This window comes from Rhinolophus sinicus, chromosome 1, assembly GCF_057876585.1.
Source record: "Rhinolophus sinicus isolate RSI-liver-muscle chromosome 1, RSI-T2T, whole genome shotgun sequence".
Lineage (NCBI taxonomy): Eukaryota > Metazoa > Chordata > Mammalia > Chiroptera > Rhinolophidae > Rhinolophus > Rhinolophus sinicus.
The window spans coordinates 12149843-12176352 of NC_142501.1; the positions used below are offsets into that span (position 1 = coordinate 12149843).

The 26510-nt window shown below is 53.1% G+C and overlaps 1 protein-coding gene across 1 annotated transcript in view; it reads left to right on the forward strand.

The window, feature by feature from the left end:
* MYH9 (myosin heavy chain 9) overlaps positions 1-26510 on the forward strand; it is an 89519-nt gene that overhangs the window by 26016 nt on the left and 36993 nt on the right. Inside the window, exons 2-5 of the mRNA XM_019713438.3 lie at positions 3985-4336; positions 8956-9112; positions 22359-22386; positions 23144-23237. Coding sequence (XP_019568997.1) covers positions 4004-4336; positions 8956-9112; positions 22359-22386; positions 23144-23237 — 612 coding nt within the window. The 5' untranslated portion in view covers positions 3985-4003. The remainder of the gene's footprint in view (positions 1-3984; positions 4337-8955; positions 9113-22358; positions 22387-23143; positions 23238-26510) is intronic.

Below are 26510 nucleotides of genomic sequence, written 5' to 3' on the forward strand. Positions count from 1 at the left end.
AGTATTGGAGGGAGAGGGTCAGGAATTTAGGAGGATATTTTTCTTTCGTTTTGAAATCCTTTATACTCGTATTGCATGCAGTTTTTTAAACAAAATGTAAAGAGGCTATTTAGCAGCGGCCCAGGATGGGGCAGGGAGAAGGGGCTGCGTGCTGGCGGCTGCATTTAGTAGACTGCCTCCCTAGTATCTTAACTCCAGTGCCCCGATTTCATTCCTCACAGTGCCTGGCAGTGGCTGCTTACTCCACCTGTATCCTTAGAGCTGAGTGGTAACCTGTCTGCATCCCTGGCTTCCCCACCGGGCAGCCCCTGGGGCCTGGCAGCCTCCTTACCTGACGCAAGTGGAAGCGGGAGCTCAGCTGCAGGCCAGTGGCCTCGACTGGATGTTCCTGTCCGGGTGGGTGGGGCTTTAAGAGCATCCCCACTGATGATCGTGACCCCTGCCGTGACCTCTGCTGGCCTCCCCATCAGTCCCGCTCATGTATTGATCTTGCTATTGCTGCTCCTTGTGTCACTTCAGCAGAATTGCTGAAACCAGACAGTTTTGTCCTTGGCGTGGCCCAGCAGGGCCCTGCAGTGTTTAATGAAAAGTTCTGCTCAGAGACGCGCTGAGGTGAGCGGGGACTCCTCAAGCCCACTGTCCATGGGGACCTTGGCGCCTCTGGAGGTAGAGGGGTGCAGCCCTCTGTGCTAGTCCAGCTCCGAGGGGATGCAGTGTGTCCCCCTGCCTTATAGGAAGTATGGCTTGGCCCCTAGGCCTCTGAGAGCTGCCCCTTCCCTCCCACTGAGGCCTGAGGGTAGGTATGGCAGAACGAACAGGAGCTGAGGGTGGGGGGTGGTTTCCCGTCAGCTGCTGCAGTGTTTATGGCCTTCCCGCAGACCCAAGCGTGAAAAGGTTGGGCAGTTTACCTGGATTTCCAGGGTAGGCCGAGCACCAGGGCCTGTAGCCTGCAGGAAGCCCAGGTGCTGCCGTGATGTGGGACCGCCAATCTTTGCTGTGGATCCCACCAGGTTGGTGTTGCTGGGAAATGGAGTTTGACGAGAGCCAGCCTTTCAGCCATCCCGGCCATGATAGGAGCAGCCCTCAGGCTGGAGGAGGGAAAATGTGAGCTTGAAAGTGCTCTGCCTTTTGACGGGCCACATGGTCCACTCTGGGAGGCTTGTCTCAGCCTCCCCACCTGCCTGACAGGGCTCAGTAAATATTTGCTGGATGCTGTGGATGCCTCCCCTGCACTCCCCGTGTCCTACTCCACTTGCCCACTTCCGGCCCAGCTCCAGCGCCAGCCTGCCTGCTTTTGTGAGATCCCAGACACAAGTGTGCGAGCTGAGCCCAGGCCTGGGGGATTAGGGTTCGGATGCTGCTCCAGGACTGGCTGGGAGACAGGGCAAACGCCCTGCCATCTCCGAGCTTGTTTCCTCGTTATAAGTTGGAGGTAATAAAAGCTCTTTTCCAGAGCGATTGATGGTTAAATGAGGTAGTGAATAAAACGAACCTGATGTTGGTAGGTAGGTACTTCGTACTGTCCCTTTCCCTCTTTCTCTTGGAGGAATCCCTTAAAGGGCATGTGATGTCCTCAGGTGCCTTCACGGGGCTGGGGGAGTGGAGCTCTTAACCAGCAGCAGACTTAGGATTTTGGGGGACAGGGTTCAAGTGAATCCTTTTTGTATGTTGATGGGACATTGTCTAGTCCTTTACGGATTTGAGGTCTGCAAACAGATTGAGAACCAGCAGCCTGTGAGACCCTGTGCTCTGCAAGGTCTGGAGCAGGGAAGTGACATGAGGGGGAGACTGGTTTGGGCGCCCGGGCGCTAAGCCTGGAGAGGCCGACTGGCAGTGGTCAGACGGATGGCAGACAGGCAGGGGCAACTGGTATTTACTCCGGCAAAGAGATGTCTTTGATTTGCCTGCATGGACTGGCCAGTGCGGAAGCAAGGACAGCCGGACATAAGCTGGTGGGGCCCTGGTGCTGCCGCCTGCCTAGACACCAGGCCCCAGGCCCCAAATCCCCACAGAAGACAAGGGCTGGCTGGGTGGTTTACAGCTGTCCTGGTCATGCCTTGTTTGCTGCTGCCGAAGTCTGGGCCCTTCCTTCTCTTGGGGGGTGGTCCTTGCAGGTGGATGGTGCCTCTGTTGCTTTGAGAGGGCCTGCCAGGGTTTGCTTGTGCTGGGAATGTAAACCAAGCCACCAGCTGAGGGAGCTGGGGAGGCTGCCAGGCTCTGCTCCTTGGACTTGCCTTTCCTCCTGTGGCGGGAGCAAGCAGATTTCCTGGAAAACAGCCTCTCCTGGAGTGAGTCCAGGGGAGCCCCTCAGCCTTGATCTGGAAACCATTTAATGAGCCCAGATAAGAAGGCCTGGGCAGCCCAGACTTTTCCTTTTGTTCTCTCCCTCCCCACCCTCCAGCCGCCTTGGCATCCAAGGCCCTTTTGGAATCTGGAAGCATGAAAACCTGTGTAACTCTGGGTTTGGATGTGGGGTCCTCCTGGCTTCCTGGGCCTGGGGGTGTGTGTGTGGGTCCTTGATCTGACAAGGGAAAAGCCTGCTTGTGTTGAGTTAGGCAGTGAGCTTCTGGACTGTCCCTCTGGTGGCCATAGGCTGGGTTTCTTAGTCCTGCTTTTGGTTCATTCAGAGCAGCTGTCCTTGGAGCTGATCTGAGCCTCAGCCCTTGAGCAGGAATAAATTCTGTGGTTACACCATGGAAAGGCCACAGGACCAGGAGTCCGGAGTTTTCCCTGGGTGACTTGACAAGCTTTTTACTCCTCATCTGTAAAATGGGATGACAACACATACCTTTACCCACCTTACAGTTACAGGCTTGTCATGACGAGGATCTTTCGAGATAGCGAAATATATGTGAAAGCATTTCATGAACGCCAAAACCACACAGGTGTAAGGGATTATTATTTCATCATCTTTATTTTGCGATTGAGTTTTCGAAAAAAGCAAACACACATGTGCTTAAGTTCTGGCCCACACATTGAGGGTTGCATTTTCACATAGTGCCAGAAGGGAAGCACTCTGATTCTCCGTGAGGTGTCCTAGAGCCTGACTTCTTTTCTTCTCGCCTTATTTCTTTGCGTTGTATTATCAAGATGGAATTAAAATCTGTTGGCAACATATGGGTGTTTTCTTTTCTTTTCTTGGTTGACTCTGAAATAAAAAGTTTTTTAAACTGGAAACTTCCATGTGTGGTTGTAGTCAGTTGCCTTTTTTTGGCTAATTAGAAACCTGTTTTGGTTGGCAGTTCTCTCTCTTTTTTTAAAAAAAGATTTTATTGAGGACTTTATTGGGGAACAATGTGTACTTCCAGGACTTTTTCCAAGTCAAGTTGTTGTCCTTTCAATCTTAGTTGTGGAGGGTGCCGTTCAATTCAAGTTGTTGTCCTTTCAACCTTAGTTGTGGAGGGCGCAGCTCAGCTCCAGGTCCAGTTGCCGTTGTTAGTTGTTAGTTGCAGGGGGCACAGCCCACTGTCCCTTGTGGGACTCGAGGAGTTGAACTGGCAGCCTTGTGCTTGGGAGCCCACTGGCCCATGTGGGATTTGAACCGGCAGCCTTTGGAGTTAGGAGCACGGAGCTCCAACTGCCTGAGCCACCGGGCTGGCCCAGAAGTTCTCTTAAATTGTGTGGTCACTTCTCCTGTCTTAGCGGGCATAGGATGGTGATGAATTACCCCTATCTTTGAGACTCTTAATGCTCATCATTTGGCATAATAGTTGTTTATAGATTTGTTTGATTGTGTATTGATCCTAAGACACACCTAACCATTAATTTCTTACAGCATTCCTGACACCAGTTTGTTTTCTCAGGGATGTACATTTTTCTCCCAAAAGTAGTAGAAGCAAGAAAGTTCTGGCAAATTGTACAGCCTGGTTGTATAGTTTCCCTGCACTGGAATGCTGTGCCGTTTGCGCAGATAAGAGGTGAATGTTGACGTTCTTGTGTGGCTGATGGAGTTAGTTGTACCTAATGTCCTTTTTTCTCTCTTAGGTCCTGGCGGTAAGTCACCATGGCGCAGCAAGCTGCTGACAAGTATCTCTATGTGGATAAAAACTTCATCAATAACCCGTTGGCCCAGGCTGACTGGGCTGCCAAGAAGCTGGTATGGGTGCCTTCCGACAAGAGCGGCTTTGAGCCCGCCAGCCTCAAGGAGGAAGTGGGTGAGGAGGCCATTGTGGAGCTGGTGGAGAACGGGAAGAAGGTGAAGGTGAATAAGGACGACATCCAGAAGATGAACCCGCCCAAGTTCTCCAAGGTGGAGGACATGGCAGAGCTCACGTGCCTCAACGAAGCCTCGGTGCTGCACAACCTCAAGGAGCGTTACTACTCAGGCCTCATCTACGTAAGTGGGGCTCAGGGGCGCAGGGGCGGGAGGCTCCAGTGGCCCTACCCGCCTCAGATCCTGGGCGCGCGCCCTAAGGAATGCTGGTCTCAGGAATGCCGGGCATCTGAACATCCTGACGGAATGCTCCCATAGCCTGACTTTTATTTCCTCTGCGTAGCCAGAAACAACCAGAAGCCTGTTTTTGACCAGGTGTAGGGGAACATGACACGTGTGAGGTGTGCTCACTGCTGACCTTGGTCCTCAGTCTTGGTGGAGATAAGAAGAGTCAGGCCGGTGTGGTCAGTTCCTTGTCAAAGAGGGGGGATGCCGTGACCTGATTCCCCATCTTCTTCCTCCTGCACTACCCCGTGCCCTCCTCACTCCCCCTCCCCCCGCACCTGTGGGTGTGGCTTACTTCCCTGGGGATGTGCTTTGAGCAGAGGTAACCACCAAGAGCAAGAGACTTGCAGCGCTAGCCCATCCAACACTTTAGGCTGGTTCCATGCCAGGCTTAGAGTGCGGAGAACGGCACGTGCAAAACCCCAGAGCTTGCAGAAGATAAGGCGCAGACTTTTCCCTCGAGCTAGTGGGGCTGCATTTGCAGGAGGACGGCTCATCACTATTATGGAAATGTCAAGAGATGAGCATTTTCCCATCCCCTTCCTAATAGGCTCCAAGCTCCTATGGCCCTAGCGTCACCAAGTTCCTTCCAATGTCTCTCCCAATTTCTTCTGTTCAGTGTAAAGATGTTTCCTTCTGGTTTTGTTCTCAGTGGGGAAGAAAGATATCTGGTTCTTATTATTCCTAAAACAGCTCGTCATTTAACTATTCTGTTGTGTTCACCCTGGACTCCTTGGTCTTGGAGCTGAATAAAAAAGGCCTCACCATTTTTTTTTTTGGAACCAGAGGAAGAAAACATCTCGAGATCATTATAACCCTCACATTTTGTAGGTGGGAAGACCAAGTCTTGGCCCAAGGTGTTTGCTCATGATCCTGTATGTCCTAAAGGGAGACTCGGGGCTCATCCTGTTACGGGGTTGGTGAGCGGCTCCCAGAGAGTCAGCCATTTTATTTTCTATACAATTTCAGGGGTGACTTCACACGTTTCCCCAGGGTGCTTCCCTTTCCCCCCTGGACTGGTACGGCTGAGGCCCGGTAACGTGCCAAAGCCTTCTGTTGAGCCGTGGGCCATTTTGGATCGCCGGGCAGTCCTGGCCGGGCCAGACCGTGTGCTAGGGCTGTGTTATCTTGCTGACTGATGAACTGGTCTGCGAGAATGAGGTCCTCATTTCCTGCCATGATCACCACCCTTTGGGCATGAACTTGATAAGTCAAGGGCCTATCAACAAGGAGATAAGAGAACCGTGTACCTTGAAAAGGCCTCCTGTAGAGACCGGCATAGCCCAACCTTCTAATAGGGCCGGTGGGAAGCATGGAGGCCCGGAGAGGACGAGGGGCTGACGCAGAGTCACCCAGCAAGTTGTCGGCAGGGCTGAGACTATAACGCAGGTTTCCCGATTCTCCACCCAGTTATCTCTGTTTCATGGTGAGAATATTGTCTGGACCAAATTAAGAGCCCCTCCCCTTATGTATTAACCACTGACAAAGAACTAGTGACCTGCAAAAAACTGAAGGGCTTTAAGGAAGCATCCCTGTCTCCCTGGGCTCAGCCTTTTACCGGTGTCACTGTTCACCGTGGGTCCTGTTAGAGATTTGCTGAGCATGAAACAAGTGGGTCTGCCTGCAATCGCCCATAACCGTTTGTGGTGGTCTTTCCCTGCCGCAAATAAGGGTATTAGTTGTTCAAGCACATTCAATGCTGGTTGCTTCATCTTTTCTCTGAAAGTGTGGGTTTACTCAGTAGGCAGGCATGGTGGGTAGGACCTGAGCTTTTTCTCTAGAACTCTGGCTGGAGGCATCAACTGCCATTTCTGCTCCTAGGCTGTCACCTCCCGTGTGTAGTTCCTCCTGCCGCAGACCAGCTTCCTCCTAAGTGTCGTCACCAGAGGGAAGTTGATTGTCTCTGCAGTTGCCCTAATGGAGACCCTAGCAGGTGCAGAGCTGTGGGGAGATCAAAGCCACTCAGTGGGGTTGCCTAGGCAGGGACTGCCCCCCCATTCACAGTCCACCTCTCTGCACACAACGTTCCAAATTGCGACACCAGGAGCCTTTGTGCAGCATGTTTGCCTGGCGTTGTGGGCGTGTGGCTAATTCTGTACCACAGCTGCTCTGTCTGTTTCTTCGGGGGGTGAGGCCCTGGGACGGGGCGGTCGGGCACAAAGAGCCTCTGTGGCCTGTGAATGGAGCAGCTTCCTGGCGTGGCCGTGTGGGAGCAAAGCCTCTTGCTCAGTGTCTCGCCTCCACGAGCATCCAGTGAGGGGCTCGCAGTGGAGCCTCAGTCCTCCCACCTGAGCTCCCGCCTCACTCCCCAGGGCTCAGGTTGATCACATCCATCTGACTTGATGGCATTAGCCCAGAGAACTTTGAGACCCTACCGGACTCTCCACAGGACCATCTGCCCACCCGGCTGTCCTAGTAACCTGTCCTAGTAACCGCAGCCCCGTCTGTTGTCACCACCAGCTGTTCCCAAACATCTGGCTCCATGGCACGCCCTACATGTGTGGCCATGTGTTCTCAATGCTTTCATTGGGCTGCATTTCCTAGAATGTGGGTTTTCTCAAACCCCAGGAACAAAGCTCGCATGTTTCTGAGCTCCTGGGGTGCCCTCGCTGCCCCCGGGCCTTCTGTGTCGTCCCCACCCGATCGTCACAGACAGAAAACAGGAGTCTTGGCTGTACGCCCCTCCTCCCGTCATGCCCGAGCTGCAGGGTGCCAGCTCTATGTGCAGGTGGACCTCTGCTTCAGAGCTTTTCTGGTCCCTTGTGAAAAGAGTAGTTGGAGGGAAAACAAATGACTGATTATCCCAGGAAGGAAGGAAATTGAGGGCCCTGCGTCCTCTCCTCTAAACAGAAGAGGCAACCGAGCCCACTTGTTCATGTCCAAAGTCAGCTGCGCTTCTGCACGCAGACCAGTGTATGGTGGGGGGCCCTCTGGAGTTCTGTTTTCAGTCTCACTGCTGCCTGGAATGTCCAAGTGCCATAGCCCTTGGCCAGTGCTGGGCAGAGCCTTTGTCCTCATGGCTGATTCCTGGGTGGACCCTGTCTGTGGGTTCAGCCACAAGATCCGTTCTCAGTTCTAGCGGGAATGGAGGGGGCAGGGTGGGTAGGGGCTGGGTTGACACATAGTGCAGCCCCTCAATGTTGGCTGCTATTGGATCGAGGGGGGAAACTGGACAGTGAGGGTGGAGGCCACTTTGTAATGAGGACAGCAAAGATGAGAGAGGCTCAGAGAGCTGGCCTCCATGACCAAGTGGGTCTGCACTGGGGGGCATGAGACCCGCTCTGCTCCCAGCTCTGCCATTAGTTGTGTGTGAATCACGGTGCGCGGCCTCCTTCACCTGCCTTCTGGGCCGGTGGTGCGTTTTCCCAGGGAGAGGGGGTTTGGTTTTTCCAGATGCTTAGCTCCATCCCCCAACTGAACACTGTCATCTGGTTGGTCTCGATGGTGTCTCCCAGTTGTTGGGACTCTATCATTTCTCTTTTGGTAGGCAACAGGGATCTTAGAAGAAAACATAGCAGGAACATTTTAGAAAAAGAATGAGTAGCCACAGGTCAATATGGATTTGTCAGGACTGATCTGTCTATACCGTTGCCACCGGAAATTGCCCTCCTGATCTACTTGGAGCTCCCCTCCAGGCTGTGCTGGGTGCTATGCCAAGCCCATTAGCCACTCGGTGAGATGTAGACATCTGCCTGTCCCCATTTTACAGACTAAGACATGGAGGGAGAGGTTAAGAAATCTGTCCTTGTTGGGACTTAGACTCAGGACACGTGACTCCAGGGTCTCATTTGAACGTGGTCAAGTCAGACTTGGAGCCCTGAGTGTATTTTTGGTGCCTTGTGTGAAGGATGTTGGGTGTTGATTAATTGGATTTCCCTTAACAGAAGACCTGAGTCTTGGAGAGGGCCCACAGGGGACATAAAAGTGGTCTTTAAGTTTTTGAGAGATTGTCACGTGAATGTCTCTAGAAGGTTCCAGGGAGGGAGTTATCTGTCTGTGATCTTCTAGCCCCCAAAAGATCTAGTTGGTTGGTTAAGGAGCACAGTGAGTTCTTCTCAAAGCTGGGAAAATTTAGGATTGAATATCTCAGAGAGTCCTTCAGGATAGAATAATTGGTGTTTCTACACAGTTTGTTCTTTGCAGCTGAACCCTTTTGTCTTTGTGCATCTCACGATGACAAACACATCTCTTATTGTCCTTGGATCCAAGTTTTGTAACTGGACTTCTGTCCGTGAAGCTTGCCACAGATCTTGCCCGATGCGTACGCTCATCGACAAGCAAAGCTGGCAGCCATCATGCCGTTGGGGGAGGACCCTCCCCGAAAGAGCAGAGATGGTTCCAATGCCCCCACACCTGTAGCAGGGTCGCTGGAGCAGGGCCGGAGAACGAGGGCTCCAGGGAGCGTTGTCACATCAGGCTGACAGGCCTCTGAGGCCGCAAATAAATTGCCACCGAGTTTGCATGCCAGGGAGAATTAGACTTCCTAACCCATTCGCATTTGCTGCTCTTTTCTTTAGACCTATTCAGGCCTGTTCTGTGTGGTCATCAATCCTTATAAGAACCTGCCCATCTACTCGGAAGAGATCGTGGATATGTACAAGGGCAAGAAGAGGCACGAGATGCCCCCTCACATCTACGCCATCACCGACACCGCCTACAGGAGTATGATGCAAGGTGAGTGGCCTTCCCTGTGGCTGTCTTCACCTGCAGCCTGGTCGATGCCTTCCTGGTCGGTGCCCGCTCGCTAGTCACAGCGATCCAGTGGCTGGATCCGTGCTAATGTGCACTGTGGGAAGTGACCGCGGGGGTCCATAAGCCATCGTGTGAGTCACCGCCAGAGGCTAGCAAAGGACTTGTTTAGAGACGCTTTCATTGTTTTCCCAGTTTCTCATTCTTGTCAAGAGCTCCTGCACCGGTCCTCTCATTTCTGGGCCCTTCTTCTACTAGTTACTCCCTTTCCTCCTTGGTTTTCACCTCTTTCTTGCTTCTCTACAGTCTGGAAACACGCTTGAGTTTTTCCCATTGGAAAAAAACAGACACAAAGTTTCCTGAATTCTGCACCCCACTCTAGCTTGTCTCTGCTCTCTCTGCCCTGTCACAGTGGAGCTTTCTAGAGGAAGTATCTGTGCATGTCTGCCCCCACTGCTTCTCCAGACTATCCCACAAAGGTCACCCTCACTTCCGTGTTGGCGAAATCCATTGTACTCATGAGTTGTTCATTTTACTTAATCTCTCCCCAGCATTGGACAATCTCAACCACTCCCTTTCGAAAGCCCTTCCTTCCCATGAGGTCTGGTTCCCCTAATCTCTGTCCTCCCCATCTACGCGGTTCTCTCCTGTTACTCCACCTCCCCCACACATCGGTGCTACTCAAGGTCTTGTCCGCTCACTCCAGTATTCTTCTGGGTGGTGGTCCCATCTACTCACATGGCTTTAGCATCACTTCCTTGCTGAGGCCCCACACACTGTCACCTGATCACTTGCTCCCAACTGCCGTTTCTCCATCCACTCTTTCATCTAAGCCTGGAACCTGGCTCATCTTATGTTCCCCTCTCTCTTTTTCCTCACCCCCTTTCCAAAGCCAGTCAGCACTTTCTATAGATTTTTCTCTCTTCATATTTCTGATCCTCTTATCCCCGTGGCCCCGCCTTACTTAGTTCAGGCTCCCACAATTTTTTGTCTGCATGATTGCTGCGGTCTCTTTACCTTTCCTCTTAATAGAGCCCTCCCTCTGTGTTTCCACCAGACGGTCATCTTTCTAGAAGGCAAATCTGATCAAATCCCTGTTCAAAATCTTGAAAAATCTTGAGAAGATGCCTCATTGCCCCAAAGACAACACTCAAACCCTCTAGCTGCCCATAGTGACCTTTGTAACTGGCCTCCTGCCTCCTCGCCTACGTCTCAGCTGCATGGAACTCCTTACGTCTCCTACTGGCCTTTCTGCTTCAAACCACGTACCTGCTCCATCTGCCTGCAATGCCTGGCATGTCCCTACTCTTTTAAAGTTAAAGACACAACTGAAGCAACACCACCCTTCAGGGAGGATCTCTGAGCTAGATTTGCATTGGAGCCCTGGTGATACTTTATTCAAATATTTGTTTTTCTCTCCTAGACATTAGCAGGGCTCACGTTGCCTTTATAGTCTCAGAACTTAGCCAGGCACCTGGCATATGGTGCCATTTCCTGTAATTTGGAGTCTAGCCTGACTTCCAGGCAGGGCTATATCCTCACATCTTCTATTGATAGTGGTTTTTCATGTCCTATTCCATGTGTATTCTTTCCTTTTGTAAACTTTATAATCAATCTAGGCAGTGATGGTAATGAATCTTGTTGTATTAACTACCTTGTCTCTGGTTTAGTGGTTTAAAATGGCAGCATGTGTGTCTGTCTTGTACCAGACATATAATGCTGTGGAGAAGGTGTTTCATCGCCAAGCTTGAAGTATGTAGGATGTACAAGTTCGGCCTAGCCTTTGGGTTATGTTCACGTCTATCAAAATTCCTTGAGGAAGCCAGCCAGCCTTCTAGTTGTAAAGTAGGAAGCCTTTTTCAAAGTGCTAACTCAAGAACTCTGGTGGAAGGACATTGTGTGAGATTCCAGAAGAGCCTGTCCTATCTCTGGCGGTTCTGAGTCAGTTTTCTCCTGACTCTCTTCATTGACCAGATGCAGTGTGTGCATCCTGGTGTCATGTTGAGCTCTGCTCTGCTGAATCAGGCCACGCTCCCAGCATTTGGGTGCTGGCCTCGAATGAGCGGGCTTCCTTCTCTCTTAGGCGAGCTGTTGTGAGAAGAATCAAGTAACGATGCCAAGCACGGCGCCAAGAGTTGTTAGAACTGGACTTCAAATTGAGGGGCAAACGTTGACTCTGTGGGTTGGAGGTAATCGGAAAGAAAAAAAAAAAAGGAATATGCAGAGGGCTAGAGCTTTCCTCTGTGTTGACCAGGAGGAGTTGGCCGTAACAGAATGGCCTTGGTAGCAACCGAGGAGCTGCCCTAAATTATGAGGGCAAATGAGTGGGTATTTTCATCTGTTGGAGACCAGGGGTAGGAAATTCATTTGCAGGCATGGCGGCCTAAGGGCCTGGTGCTTCTTTCTAAGTTCTGTGCAGGTGCTGGGTCCGTGTACTTTCTAATCCCCAGTCTGAGAGGTTTTCACTCGCCTTCAGCTTAATGTTGGACTTACGGCAGCTCTTTACCCCCCATGTTGACCGACTGAGGATATTTCCAACCCCCTCTCGTCGTACACAGTTGACCTGCAAAGCAGTTAGCAACAGCTGTCTTGTTCTTGGGGCGGGAGGAAGTTAATTAACAGAAGTTGCCCCTGTTGTGACAAGATGGTTCACTGGTAAAGAAAGTTCCTGATAGGAGCCCTTGGTTCTCCCCCTGGGCAGGTTTCAGCGGTGGGACCTCGGGGTCACAGGCTGTTAGGATGAGCTCCCCTCTTAGCACACGCGCCCCCGTGGCTTGGCGGCTGGGGGAGGGTGGACAGGTTTGTTCACTCAAATCTTAAAAGGTACAACCAGACAGTTCCTTTTCTGCTTTTTCTGTAAACAAGAAGTAGAAAAAGATTTCTTCCCTGAGCTGACTGGCTTATGACATACTAACATTCTGGCAAATAGGGAAGTTGGTGGCTTTAGGGACTTTTATGAAATGAGTTTTTGTCCCTTCTGAGGGACCTCCCTTTGTCTTTCATCCCTTAAATGCTCTGGTTTGTCCGTAAGTCCTGATTTATGCCTGTTGTCCTGGAGTTAGTATTACTAGTACCCTCTTTCAATTTCAGAACCATCCTGGTTTGGATGATAAATTACATGGTTACTCTATCTAGGTCAGGGTTTCTCAGATTTGACACTATTTACATTGCAGGTCAGATAATTCTCTCTTGGGGGACGAGGTACTTGTCCTTTATATTGTAGGATGTTTAGCAGCATCCTGGCCACTACCCACTACATGCCAGCCCACCCTCCCTCTCCACTTGGGACAACCAAAAATGTCCCCAGACATTGCTACCACATGTTCTCTGAGGGGCACAATTGCTCCCACTTGAGAAAAACTGGACTACATTGCAGATTGGTTTTACTCTGAGTGTTGACTCCCAATCCGTAGTGGCTTGCCTAGCCCTGTGTTGGTAAGGATCGCAGTGCCAAGGAATGCTGGGAGAGTGAGTGCTGTCTGCCATGCGCACAGGATGGGGCATGGCAGCAAAAGGTACCCTGGATTAGGCCATGGAGATAAGAGCTAGAAAGTGCTAGAATACCAAGAGTTCTAGTACATTATCCTGGCACTGGAGTCCCTGGCAATCCAGATGGGGAGACAGGACATTTGTTCGCAGAGATCTGTGGCCGTAGCTACCATGTTTCCCCGAAAATAAGACCTAGCCAGACCTGGTCTTATATTAGTCATACCTCAGTTTTCGAACGTCTCTGTTGACGAACATTTTGGTTTACGAACGCCGTAAACTTGTAAGTAAACGGTTCGGTTTTCAAGCACGCCTCAGAAGTCGAACATGTCACGTGGCTTCGCTGAGTGCATGATCCTGAGGCCTCGCTGTCGGCTGTTTTTGAACATTTCAGAACTCTTCGAACATTTCAGAACTCGAATGGTCTTCCGGAACAGATTACGTTTGAAAACCGAGGTACCACTGTATATTGTATAAGACCCAGTCTTATATTAAAATAAGACCAGGTCTTCTATTAATTTTTGTTCCAAAAGACACATTAGAGCTGATGGTCCAGCTCGGTCTTATTTTCGGGGAAACACAGTAGGTGACAAGACTCGTTGCCACCTACCCCTGGTGCCAACCCAACTGCAGCAGGTGTCTTGGGAGTTCAGAGGTGAAGGTGTGGCCACTGAGGCCTGGGCTGGCCTGAAAGGTACTGTGGTGGTCAGATCCTGTGGAAAGGCTGGCAAGTGTGTGTCAATAAGTGGTTACAGTGCAGCCCAGTTGTACCCGGCAGTTTTGTTTGTTGTTTTAATCCTCAGCTTTGGGTTTAATTAAAGTTGTGGTGACATAGTTGGTTCACCCTCCCAACCTTGGCTTTCCTGTTTGGTTAATTTGTTGTCATGGCCATTAATGGGTCTTCCTGTCTTGGGGATTGAACTGATTCTCAGGGTTCTGTAACGTGCTGAAGGCTTTGTATTGTCTGAGGCTGGGAGGCTGAGAGAGCATAAACTCTGTGGTTGTCCCTTGCTAGGTAGACATCAGCCCTAGTGGGGAACAGGGATTGTCCAGGGCCGGTACAAGGGGCTGCCTGTGGAATGTGGGGGAAGCAGCACATGGTCTGTAAAAGGTGTGACTGGGCTAGGAAGTGACGCTCCTGGCTTCCTGCGGGGCCAGGCCTTCTGGGTCTCCCTCTGGGGATGAGAAAGTGTATGTTCTTATAGAAATGGCCAGTTATAAAATTTGACTTGAGCCCACTTATCTCCCGAGTAAGAGCAAGAAAAAACACACTCTTCTGTGTTAATTAGTTAGAATGCCAGGTTTGGTTCACTTTCAGTGGCTTTCTGGTATTTTAATGAGCTCCCAGGCTTCTGGGGGAGTGGCAGCAGGGCCTGCTTTCCTTCCAGGCCTTAACGCACCCAAGAGCTATTTAACTCTTAGCTCTGTGCTAATCCTACCTCTGCTTCTCAGCGGAAGCTGCACCAGAAGTGGTTGTCCCCGCGCAGTTGCTCAAAGTGTCCCCGTGAGTGTCCCCATTCCTCTCCGTGGTTGCCTAACGCTTTTGGGTAAACAAGGAAGGGTAGAATTTTAGCACTATCTTCACATCTGAGTATGACCTTCTAATTCACAGGAAAAGGGACAGGCCCAGCAATGTTAACGGACTTGGCCCAAGGCCTGAAGAGAGCGCCTGGAACCAGGGTCTCCTGACCCGCCCTGGTGCCCATCCCCCACGGGTGCTGTTCTGTTGCCCCTCGTTTCTCTCCTGGTGTGTGGGGAGGAATTCTGTCTGGCCCGCTGGTTTGGAGGAGAAGAGGCCCTCCTTCCCCTCTCTCCACATTCTTCCTGCCCTGGTGCTCCCGTGGAGCTGTCTGCTTTCCAAGGTCTTTGCGAGGAAAAGTGCTGTGTTGGTGAGAGCCTGGGAAATGCTTCGAGGGTACAGTAAAGCATGACTTTGAACAGACTCACCCGCCAGGCGGCTGAGGAAGCCACAGATGTGATGAGTCCACTTAAGCAGGAATGTGCCAGCCAGGAGGCTCGGGCCCTGCCAGTGAGCCCGACCAGCCATCGGCTCACAAAGGCCCACTGTCTGCAGGGAGGTCTGAGCCGGGCTGTTCGCCCGTGTGCAGGGGAGGCCGCGTCGGCTCCCCCTGAGGGCTGTGCTCTGTGCCCGCACGTGGTACCCGTGGGAGCTGAGTACCTATTTGCTAGTCGTAACCCAGCCTGGAGGAGGGGTCAAGGGCCAGTCTGGAGAGTCAGGTAAATAAACTTCAGGAAGAGAGTGAGCGTCCAGGATACAGGGGCACCCCATGTAGCCTTGAGGGTGCTGGGTAGCGAGGGGCTTTGATAATGACATAGACTTCTGTGATAGGTCACTAAAAAGGGTCTTAGCTTTAGGGAGAAACTTGCCGTGTGAGCAGGAAGTGTGGTGTGGAGAAGAGAGCACGGGATTTGGGCTAGACTTGAACTGGAGTCTGGCTCTGTCACTTCCGATCGTGACCGCGGTCCGACAAGTCCACTTACTCTGACTGGGCTTTGTTTTCTCATCTGCCTCCTGGGCTTAATAAAACCTACTTGGCTGGGTTATAAGAATGAAACAAGGCGCCCGGCCTGTGTAAGTGCCCCTGAGAAGGTAGCAGGAGGAGTCCGACGATGCAGGTTCTGAATTGTCCCTGTCTGCAAATCACGTGTTCCTTCAGTCCACGCTCCCACTGCTCACGAAGGTGATAACCAGACGCTTCCTCCGGCGGCCTCTGCCTCCTCAGAGAGCGTCCTCCGAGAGAGTTCAGGCTCTGGGTAGCAGCACGCACAGGAAGTGACTTGTCAAAGCTGCCTTCCCTGCAGCGACCACGTAAGACACAGCGTGTGCCAGCAGACATGGTCTCCAACTTGTCTCATCTTGTCCACGGCCCCGGAGCAGGCAGGGGAGGCCTTTGGGTCGATGTGGCCTCGGTGGGGCTTTAGGAGAATGTCGTGCGTGCTCTGGAGATGATTGTTAGCATTACTGAACAGCGTCCTCTGTTGATAGACTGGTAGGGAAACAGAGACTCTGTGACAAGCAGCCCCAGACCCACCCGCCACACACCAGAGCCTGGATCAGGAGGCATTTTTCCTAGGGCGGAGCCTGGAGGCTGCTTTGTCGCCGCCCAGAAGGCAAGCCCAGCCCCCGGAATGAGGCTGCTTAATTATAATGTGGTCATGCTCGTCAGTCTCATTTCTATAAAATGGTTTTTCTAGAAGAGGAATTTGTGCTTAATGGATCCTTTTCAAGTATTCAGCTTTGGGCTTGTTTTTTTGGTTTTGTTTTTAATTCAACCCAACAGGCCCACTGTGCTTTTCTCTGGGCCGGCAGAAGTGGGAGATAAGAAAGAAGTGCCCTCTTAGGGCCCAAAACTTTGGGGGTGGTTGAAAACTTGGCCCATGTCTCTTGTTACTGCTCCCCCAAAACAAACAACAAAAACTCACCTGCGAAGTGTAATGGCTGAGCTGCTCTGGGCTTTCAACCTCCCGGACGCGTTCCTCGCGTGGCCTGGTGCACGCTGCTTACCGGCCCATGTTTCCTGTTCTCCCAAGTTCTGGCTCTGAGACTCCAGGGGGGTCGTGTTGTGTGCGGGATGTCAGGGCTGCGTTTGGAGAACAGGGTTGCTTTCCTCCCTCTGCCCGATTTCTGGAACTAGGCTATCAGGGGCGATAAAAAATAAGTCCCTAAAACTAAAGAGAGAAAAGAGAGCTGAAAGTTGCAGGGGTAAAAGTCAGGATTCTGGAAGTGGCTTCTGTAAAATTCTTCTAGTCTTGACCAAAGCTCTGGCCCAGTGTCCCCCTTTGTAATAAACTCTGAGGACTCAAGGTGTTCTTTTGACAAACGAGCAGTGCTGGTTGAGGCTTAGGCTGTCATTCCAACCGGGCTTCGTGACTCTTGATGAAGATCTTGTTTGTCAAGCCTGGTCGCAGATACAGTAGAGCAGAGGTCTAAGCTGAAAACCAAGGAAGGAAGCCATGTGTGCTCTGGGAGCAAATTATGGCTAAAAGCCGCCAAGACACCTTTTATTTCATTTCATTGCCCCTTCTCCAAGGCAACTGGAGCCCCTGGCTTCTTCAGGAAGCATCTTCATGTGCCATTATTGTTCACCTAGAGTGAAAGTTCCTGCTCTTCTCCAACAATTTTGACCCAACTCATCAAAGGGGCGTTTGCAAAGCCCACTGTTCTGTTTGCAGGGCTCCAGCGGGAGCCAAGTTTGTCCTGAGCTTGCCTGGCTGTGTCCGTCTCCTTCCCTGTTATCTGGCCGGTTGTCCTCCCCTCCTGCCTTCCCCTTTCTCCCTGATTGAGAGCCCAGCCCTCTGCAGACCTGTGGTCCCAGCCATAGTCCTTTCTGTGTGGGACTCAGCCAGGGTGCCTGCTGTCTTGTCTTTTCCCCAAGGGGAATGTTGAAGAGCTGGGCAGAACTGACCTCAGGGTATCAGGTCCCTCCCCACGTCCTGGTGGCATTTGCTGTGGGCCATCAGCACTCACATGTAGGGTTTGAATTTCCCTCCACCCTGACAAACCTGTCAGAACTGCCTCAGCAGTATCCCCACACAGAGAACATTCTCGCTTCTCACCCCGCCCATGGGAAAGGTGGATAAACAACCAGCTGTGGTTTCTGGCAGGTTTGCCTGTGCCCTGGGAGCTCACCGGTGTGAGCTGCTGGATGCCTTTTGGCTGGGAGACATTGGGGCCTCGTTTGCCCTCCGACGTAATGAAAGCTAAGATCAGTCCCTTGGGCTTCTTTCTAATTATTAAGGGTGCCTGTTGGGGAGGGCTGCCCGTTCTCTGCCTCCTGTAACTGGGGCCTTGGGCTTCCTCAGCGGAGTTTAGACCACAGCCCTACCTGCAGGAGCGCGTGGGTGGAGGCGCTGGGCCAAGTCGGGCTGGCTTCTGGCTTGGGTTGCGGCCGACTTGTGCCTCCTTGTGCCTTGGAGAGAACGTTACTGGTGACCATGTTGTGTGCTGGGGGGGCAGGCTGCCTGCCCGCAGCTTCGTGACACAGGCCCCCGAGGCCCAGCATCCACCTACAGCCTCTCCTAACACGGAGCATTATTTTGTACCTGCTTTTTCTCACCTCCCTGCTTTCCAAGTGCTTGTAATCCAAGCTTGTGAATTGGGCTGGCTTTGGAGAAAGGAGCAGGCAGCTTGTAAGGCCCCGTGTGACACTGTGGGTGTGGATGGTCTGTTCTGTGCGGCACTGAGGCAGCGCTGCAGGTGACACGGTGCCCTGCCCTGGAGGAGCGCTGTGCGGAAGCCCTCGGTATCCAGAGGTTTGTGTTCTTGGCCCAGCTTGTGTGACTTTGATCAAGTAATAGGGTTTCTCCTGACCTCTAGATACCGCTGGTTGAACCAGGCGCTCTCTAGAGCCTTCCTAGCCCCCAAGTTCTGAGCTCGGACCCGTAGGTCTCTCCGCATCTTATTCTTGGTTTTGGCCCAAGTGCACTGGTACTTTGGCCCATTGAGAGCCTGAAGCTGTCCACGAGAGGCCCGTGGGAGAAGTAACTCTAGGCCAGGAGTTTGCTGCCCGTCCCAGGCCACAAGGAGCAGGGGTTCCCACAGGGAACCACACAGGCGTCTGCTCTGCCGTTGATGTGAAGACAGAGCCCATTGGTGGTGGAAAGTTTCAGGCCCGTTTGTCTTGGGTCATCCTGCCAGGCTCACCCCATGCAGGCATGGTACCCAACCTGAAACAGCCCTTTGCAGTCATTTTTCTCTTGTTCTCAAGAAACCTGGTTGACCTGAAGATGGGTCTTGGGGGCAGGGCGCCCTTCCCGATGTGTGCCCAGGGAGTGCAGCTCTGTCTGAACCTCAGGAGGCGTTATCTCAGCCAGCACTCCGATGAGTCAGTCCCGGGCCTGGCGGGCCACACGGCAGTTGGGGAGCCAGGCCCGATCTCTTCCTTCTGCACTTCCTGTCGGGGCTGATGTCACCACTCTGTGAGCCTCGTGGCCTTTTATGGACAAAGAATCGGCAGCTCTTCTCACAGAGGAAGTGAGTGATAAGGCCCCCAGCATAGGCTGCACCTGGGGTGAAATACCTGTGGTCAGGTGTTTCCTCCGCCCCCTGAGCTGGGGCCTCTGAGTGAGCTGGGAATGCCTGTCCTTTTGGACCTCTGCTTCAGCTCGGAAAGGCCTCGGGGCATCTGGGGTTTCAAATCACATCAGGAGAGGGAATGGCCTCTTCATTGAATATGGAACTGAAAACCTTTCTTGTTGTTCTGAGGAAGGTGAGCAGCAGAGTGCGGAGGGCTCAGCGTTTCCAAGCACCTGTGCTGTGCCTGTTCGTCAGGCACGCCCTCCCTTCAGTCATGGGAGGGGCCCTGCCAGGGAGGCCTGCCCTCTATTCCCCAGAGGCCCAGGAGCCAGGCATCACGAGGGGGAGTGCAGAGTGAGGGCTGGAACCTCAGCTCGGGAGCAGGCAGCCCACGGCTCTGTCCCTTCATCTGCTCCAGACACGCGGACCAGTGGTTGTCCACGTGTGCTCTGAGGAACCCTGTCCCCACCACCTAAGCAGCTCTGGTTTTTGTCTCCTGCTTCATATTGGGGATTCGGGAAGATTTTATCTGAGGAAAGGCTGCTGTTTGTTTTAAAAGTGTTGAAAACCACGGCAGAGAGTCATAATCTTGGCTGTACACCCATCCGTAGCTAAGTAGAGCCTGGGCAGAGGGGTTCAGGCTCCGAGGTTAGGTGAAGGGCCTTCATCCCAGCAGGGAGCCTGTTTCCCAAAACAGGGTTGTCTCTGGAGGGTGCATTCCCCTGGTCCAGCCTGCAGGGTTCCTGTCTGTTTGTCTGTCTCCTCTGTGGAGGAAGGAAGGGCGTTTTCAAATAAGCCTGCAGTCCATATGGGTCCAAATAAGGACTTGAGCCAAAACAGCGGAATGGGCTGGACTCTTGGGTGTCCGATGTCGTGAGAGGACTGTGTAGGGAAGGGCTTACAGAGGGAGTGATAAGGGGGCCTAGAATGCATCAGGGGTCTGGCAGAGGAAACTGAGGCGGAAAGCCGATGGGTGCTGAGAATTCTAACCATTCCCCTGCCCAGAGGAGATGCGTCTGAGCTCAGGAACAGAACAGAGGTGTGAGAGGCGGCTTGTGCGAAAGAGAGCAATGCCTGCCCTGTGCCTCCTAAGGTTACTGTGAGGCCACAAGGTAACAGACCCAAACCTACTGTAAAGAAAGCTCTTTCCAGATGAAAGGGGCCCCGGTGTCATTCATCGCAGGCAGGTGGATTTGGGGCACCAGGTGGTGGGGACAAGAGGTGAGGCTCCCATCAGTTCTCTTGGCAAAAGCATGAAGGTTCTGGCAAAGCGAATCAAGCGTTTAGTGAAAAATGGAAGTTTCGAAGTATTTCCTTTTAGGCTGTGTTGACAGTGCTAACTTGGCTTCAGGAATTAGAGGTGAAAGGTCAGAGGAGAGGAAGAGCTGGGGGTGGAGGTTACATAATGAAGCTGGTCTGGAATTAGAATGTGAAGTGTGTACAGGTCTGTGCATCTCTGTGTACACGTACCTGTGTGTGCACGTGTGTATGTGCCTGTGCCCGTCCACACCCGTGTCTGTTTCTCTGTGTGCATGTACCCATGCGCACGCGTGTCCATGTCGCCTGTCCACGTCCTTGAGTGTGCACGTGCCCGTGTGTGTGCCCACACGTGTGTGTTTGGGGGCTCTGCTTCCTGTTGTTCAGCAGCTCAGCATCTGACTCCTTCTCACACAATTAGAGGAATTCCAGCCATCCCAGCGACAGTTCTGGGAAAACGGTTCCTTCTGGAAGGGATGGGAATGTTTCCTTTTATGGTAGTGTCAGCCGCTGCTGCCCCAGGACTTGCCAGCACGTGCAGGTACAGTCTTGCCCGCTTGCGAGCGATGACTAAACATGTCTGCAGGTGGGGCCGGCCCAGGAAGGTGCAGTGGGGGAGGCTGGGGCCCTGGATTACCCCGTTTGTCCCAGATCCTGTCGGTCACCACACTGCGCTGAGGGGCAGGCAGTGGGGACTGTGCGTCTGCCCAGCCTTTGTCCCCGTGCTTCCTTCCCTCTGCCTCCTGCTTGTCTCGTCCAGACTGGCTCAGCCCTGGCTGCGGCCATGACGGACTCTGCTGTGTGGGAAAGTCAGACGGGGGCAGCAAGGTTGCCCTCTGGGGCCTGCTCTGAGCAGCTCCACAGTGGGGCGGGGAGGGGTTTGTGTGAAGACAGTGGCCAAGTTCCCTCCGCACTGCCACCCCACTATTTCTTAGGGAGGTGGGGGAGGCTGCAGAAAAGGGCAGGGCAGCTGCGTCAGTGGGAGGTTTAGTTGCCCCCACCCCCGACTCCCTCCTTCCCTCCTGAGTGACCCGCAGATGGGAGAAGAGCTGGTAGTAAATGCCCAGCCCTGGGTGCTGTGAGATCAGGTGCCCCGCAGGCTCACCTTGCCAAGAGGCAGGTGACGGAGCCTTGTGTCTGCAAATCCGTCTCCTGAGGCCACGCACACAGGGAGCCATGAGTCACCCTCCCGGTGCCCGTCCTGTGGGTCTGGCTGGGCCGTGGAAGCCAGGGTGTCTTCTGGTGGCCAGCGTCGGTTTCTGTCCAGAACCAGGGCTACTGCCAACCACTGGCAGTCCTGCTGCCCTGGCAGTGCCGCTACCACCCGTTAGGGCGACTTCCTGATGGGCAGTAAACAGGCAGCAGCCGTTTGTGGACTGCATTCTGTTTACAGGTACCATGCTGGTCCGTTTATGTGTTATTTCTGTTCTTCAAACTAATCCTGCCAGGGGGTTAGAAGCATATTTACTTTATGGATAAGAAAACGGAAACTGGAGAATTAAATCTCTCTCTACAGCTCAAATAGTAGTTACCGGTAAGGAGCCCAATCCTGGATTCAGGCTGATTTGACTTCAAATGGGCCTGGGGGTGTTACATGGGGGGGGGGGGATGAAAAGGGAAAAATGAGTTCGTATTTCCAGCTGTTGCTTAAAATTAGACACTGACACAGGTCAGCCCAAACGTCTTAAAGCATTTCTGTCAAACTTAGCTTGCACACTGTGGGTATTTCTGTTCCTCCTGGATCCAAGGGGGGTGAGTTCACAGAGCTGGGGGTAGGTGCCCAAAGTGCCCGACAGTCCGGCCTGGAGACCAAGTGGTCAACCACACTGGTCCAAAACTGTGATTCTGACAAGCTGTCTTTAAACTAACATTACTGAGTTTTTTCCACGTCACCACACTGCTTGTTATTTACGCCTGTGCTATTAGCCCCTATCCCAGCAGGAGGCTGGGCATGTGGCCAGGGCAGCATCTTGCCCCACGGCTGGCCCATTATAAAGCCAACCTTGTCTGCCACACCCCTCCCCTCACCCAGCCTCTTAACTGATGCTCCTCGCTTAAAGGGGGACAGTATTTAAAACACCTGCCACAGGCCTGCTGAATAGCCCGAAACCCCTGCTATAAACACACAGGGTCAGGTAGACTCCTGGAGAGATTTACACAGATTGATTTTCTCAGAGGTGGGAGAGACAGAACTATTCCTGGTGTCACGGGCGAGGCAGGCGGGCAGGCAGCTCCTGGAGGAGGGAGCAGCTGCCCGGTGGGGCTGCCACCTAGGAATGGTCCTCCTCGGAGTGAGGCGTCGGGCCAGCTGGTGCCGGCCTGGTGTGGCGGGTCCCCTGCATGGGGCAGCGTTCCAGGCTCTCCCTCCTGGGAAATGGGCTGCTCTTCAGAAGCCAGAGTGGGAGGCTTTCACATATAGTGGAAGTTAATGCGATGTGTCCTTTGTTTCAGACCGAGAGGACCAGTCCATTTTGTGCACGTAAGTGTTTCTGTCAGGGTGGCGGGGCCGGGTGTCCCCCGATCCGCTCTTACCCTGGAGGAGCCCTATCAAAACTGAGCTTGATGAGTTCGGGCCCCACTTCATGCCCTGCCCCTCCCGTCAAGGGATGGGCTACTCAGGCATCCCAAGCATGAAAGAGCTTTATTTCATGGGCAAAGATTTAAACGCCTTCCTTAAAGGAGCCGGTGGGCAGTGGGGTGGGTTTCTAGCAGAGGGAAAAGCAAGAGTTCTCAGCAGAGCGCAGGTGGCGGCTGCGGGCCCCTCTGGAACGCATTCTTTCTGGCTCCGAGCATGGTTTTCTTACCTGGATTGTCGTGGACGCTGGGCCTCCCACCCTCACCCTCGGAACTTAACAAGGAGATAAATAAACCCCGTTGCTGACGGAGTTAGTGGTACAGAGCATTCCTTCAAGTGCAGTTTCGAAGGAACATGTATAAGTGCCTTTGACCCCTGAGTTCACAGCTGCCTTAAGTGATTCCTAAGACATTTGGATGCAAAGGCTGCCAAGGGCTCAGGGCCAGCACTGGATGTAAGTTTACTGTCAGGGCTCTTCAGGGCCATGGGAAGTGGCCCGAGTGCGTGAGGATTCCAGCACTAGCTTGTCCGCTTTGCCACCAGGTGTGGGGCCCCTCACTGGGGTCCAGCAGAATGGGGGGCAGTAGAGCCTGCAGTGGGGAGGGGACACTTTGAGGATTTGGCCACATCTCCCTGAGAACTTCCTTGGCTCTCTTGGCAGGGGTGAGTCTGGAGCTGGCAAGACAGAGAACACCAAGAAAGTCATTCAGTACCTGGCACACGTGGCCTCCTCACACAAGAGCAAGAAGGACCAGGTGAGTGTGGGCCTCCCTCCCTGCGAGGACGAGCGTGATTCATGGCGTGGCTTAAAGTGAGAGCGTTCGGGGAACGAAGCGGAGGCTGGGCCCGCTTTCATTGAGGCTGCAGCATGGCTGTCTTGGGAGTGGGTCTGGTGGTTGCCATCCCATGTCTCCCTGGGCCTCCCAACTTTCTGAGTTGCTATGGAAACGAGACCACTGGGGGGTCTGTACAGCAGCACTCCTGGTGTTTGCAGCTAATCGCTGTGTGGCCTCCACCTCTGAGGTCGGAAGAGAGATTCCAAAACTTGGTTCTCAAGCTGATGGAGACTTGCAGGACCCCGGGCAGGCCTGCGTTTGACTCCCTGCTTCTCTTCCCTGCTGTTGAAATGCCCCTGGGTGGACCGCCCCCCAGCGAAGAGAGAAAGGGCAATTGGAAAGCCTTCTCACATCCCTTTTTCTCCCCTCTCCCTCTTGGTGGATTGTGGTGGAACTCAGCAGTGTCCTCGCTAGGTGAGCTGCACGTTTACTGCACGTTCTGCACCAGGAATGCGTGTTTTGATCATCGTGTGCCCTTGAATTATGTATTTTTTTCTAAGCAGCTTTTCACTCTACACCATTGTCACTTTCTGCGCCTAGAACTGTTCTCGTAGGCTCGGCTCACTGACTGTCTTGGGAAGAGGAGGGGGGCTGGGTGTGACACACAGTGACCTCTCGTGCACTCTGAAATGACAATTCCTGCAGAATGGTTACGGACCTCCTCACCTAGCTGTTCTCAGAAACTCCGGTCCTGCCCAGAATTCCCCATGCACGTAGCAGCTGTCGTGCACGGTGCAGAACCCTGACCGAGGCACAGTGGGCCGGGAATCTGCTCCTGGAACCCCACACGCTCAGTGCTCTAGACCCGATGGAGATGGCCGGACCCTCACCTGCCACCACTGTGCTGGTCCCAAGCAGTGGCCAGAAGGCCCCCATTGGACTTCCCAGAGTTGGGGGTGATCGGTCAGAAGCATGCCTGTGTAGTGGTCTCTCTGTCTCTCTCAAGCACACACTCTTAAATTTCCCTGCGGAATCTAAATGTCCGTGGTGTCCCTTCAAGCTGCCAGGGGGAGCTGCACCATCTGGGCGGCTCCCCCTTACAGGGGTGCTGTGTGCAGCTCATATAAGTAAGTAGCGGTGTGTGTCTCTTTGCATGCAGACCTGGGGCGTGTCCTACAGAATGTCCTAATGAGCACAGTCTTCTGGAATGGAACCAAAAGTAATTTTTTATGTGCCACATTTCTTAAGACATTCGGAATCTTTTTCCATGGGGCGTCTGGAGTTATATTTAGAAACTAATAAAGTTTCTTTTGCTCCCTCTCTCCACACCCCATTTTCCATTCTTTTTAGGAAGCCTATTTTAAAAACAGGACTGTGAGGTTGGGAGTTCTCTAGCTGTGGTTTTCCATCTCTGAATTTGCAGTAAAATCCATTTCCCAACTATTTATTGGATGCCTATTGTGCGCCTGGATCTCTGGAAGGTGACCTTGGAGTCCCTGCCGAGACAGGAGCACAGTTACAGACCCATTGCCTTATTTCTGGGGCTCCATCTGCAGAGGGGAAGGCAGGCCTCCCACATTCAGACAAGATGGCATGTGGAGGGGGGTGTGGGAAGTGGGAGCAAACTTGTTACATCCTCTTTCTCAGGCTTCTGAGTATGGTGGGCCCCTGGCCCTGACTCTAGTCCGGGGCTGCGTCTGGTTTCCGATCGCTGCCCAGGCCCTCCTCAGACGCTCCCGTTACAAAGGCTGTTGACCGGGTTGGTTGATTTCCTGCCTTAAGCTGTACGGTGATTTCCCACACACAGCTGGACCATGAGACACTCTTGAACTTGGTTTACTGCTCTTGTATTCTGAGGCCTGTCATGGCACGCTGTGGCAAAGAGCGCTCTCCTCCCCTTGCAGCGACTCCGTTGCTCACCCAAGACCGCCTGCCGGGACGTCCCAGACCTCACCTTGCTGTGGGAAGACTGGGCTTTGGCAGGGCCGCAGGTTGGCAGAGCAGAACTTGGGCAAAGGGACTTCCCAGGTGGTTGTAGCCCACTGTCAGAAACACCACCCAGTGAAGCCCTTCAGAAACCGGATTGGGATTCCCAAACTTCATGAGCCACACTCTGCCTACAGAACCTCATAATTTCATATTATGCAAATTGCATTGAAAAATAAGACACCTCTGAGCCCAAATAGGCATCAGTAAAGAAAAACCCCTAGGTTAGTCATCACCACTGTCAGCAGGGAGCTGGGCTGTGGAATTCCTAATGGTTATGCCCGAGTTGGTCTGGCAGTCCTGCGTCCCGTGGCAACAGCCTGTGGTCCCAGGACAGGGGTCTCAGCTTTGCCTCTAAGCCGGGGCAGTGGCAGGCGTGGTTGGGGCCACACTCCCATCTGTCTGCGGGAATGGGAGCGGCTCGGCCGCCTGGCCGCCTGGCCTGTGTTTGGAGAGGAATGTTTCCGTGGGTGGGGAAGGAGCATTCATCCAGATCTGGCCCCGTGGGCTGCCTTGCTGACTTCCAGGCCCACCTGAGCCCCGGGGGTGGTAGCCCAGTGCCCTGTGACCAGTGGTGTCAGGAGAGCCTGCTCTGTGGGTATTTGACCCCTGCCCCTTGACCTGGCTGCTCTGACCCTCCACCAAGCTGTATGGTCTGAGATGAAAGACTCCCCAGCCCAGGGGTGGGGGGCGAAGGGATAGCGGATCTGTTGGGCCCTTTCCAGTCTCTGGTGGACTTCCTGCATCCTCGGTGCTCTGCAGACACATCTCGTCTGCGGCAGGTGTGCCTGGAAGCCTGTGGTCCATGGCTCTCCTGCTACTACCAGTCTTTCTTTTCATCACTCAGACAGCCTTTATTCCCGTAAAATCCTGGCTTGGCTCCAGCCTTGCTAATAAATACAGAACCCTGCCTGGCCCTCATGCGATCTTCTTTCCCCCTAGAGAGTACCCAGGTATTAAGGTGAACGAGATCTGTATTTTCCTCAGCCAGTGTGTTATTGTCTAGTCTGCTGGGAAGACAATGGCTGCTTCCGAGGTTGATCTGATCTGACAGGTAGAGCCCCCAAGTGGGGCTGGGGCAGGGCGGGAGGATGGCAGTGACTGACAGGCGTTGGTAGAAGACTTGAAATCGAATTCCTGCTTTGCTGGCTGACAGCTGCATAGCCTCAGGCAGCTCATTCCCCTTCCCTGAACGTCAGTTTTCTGTGAAATAGGGTTCCCTGTTTTGCTTACCCTGGGGATCATGAGTACCCAGGCATGGGGTGT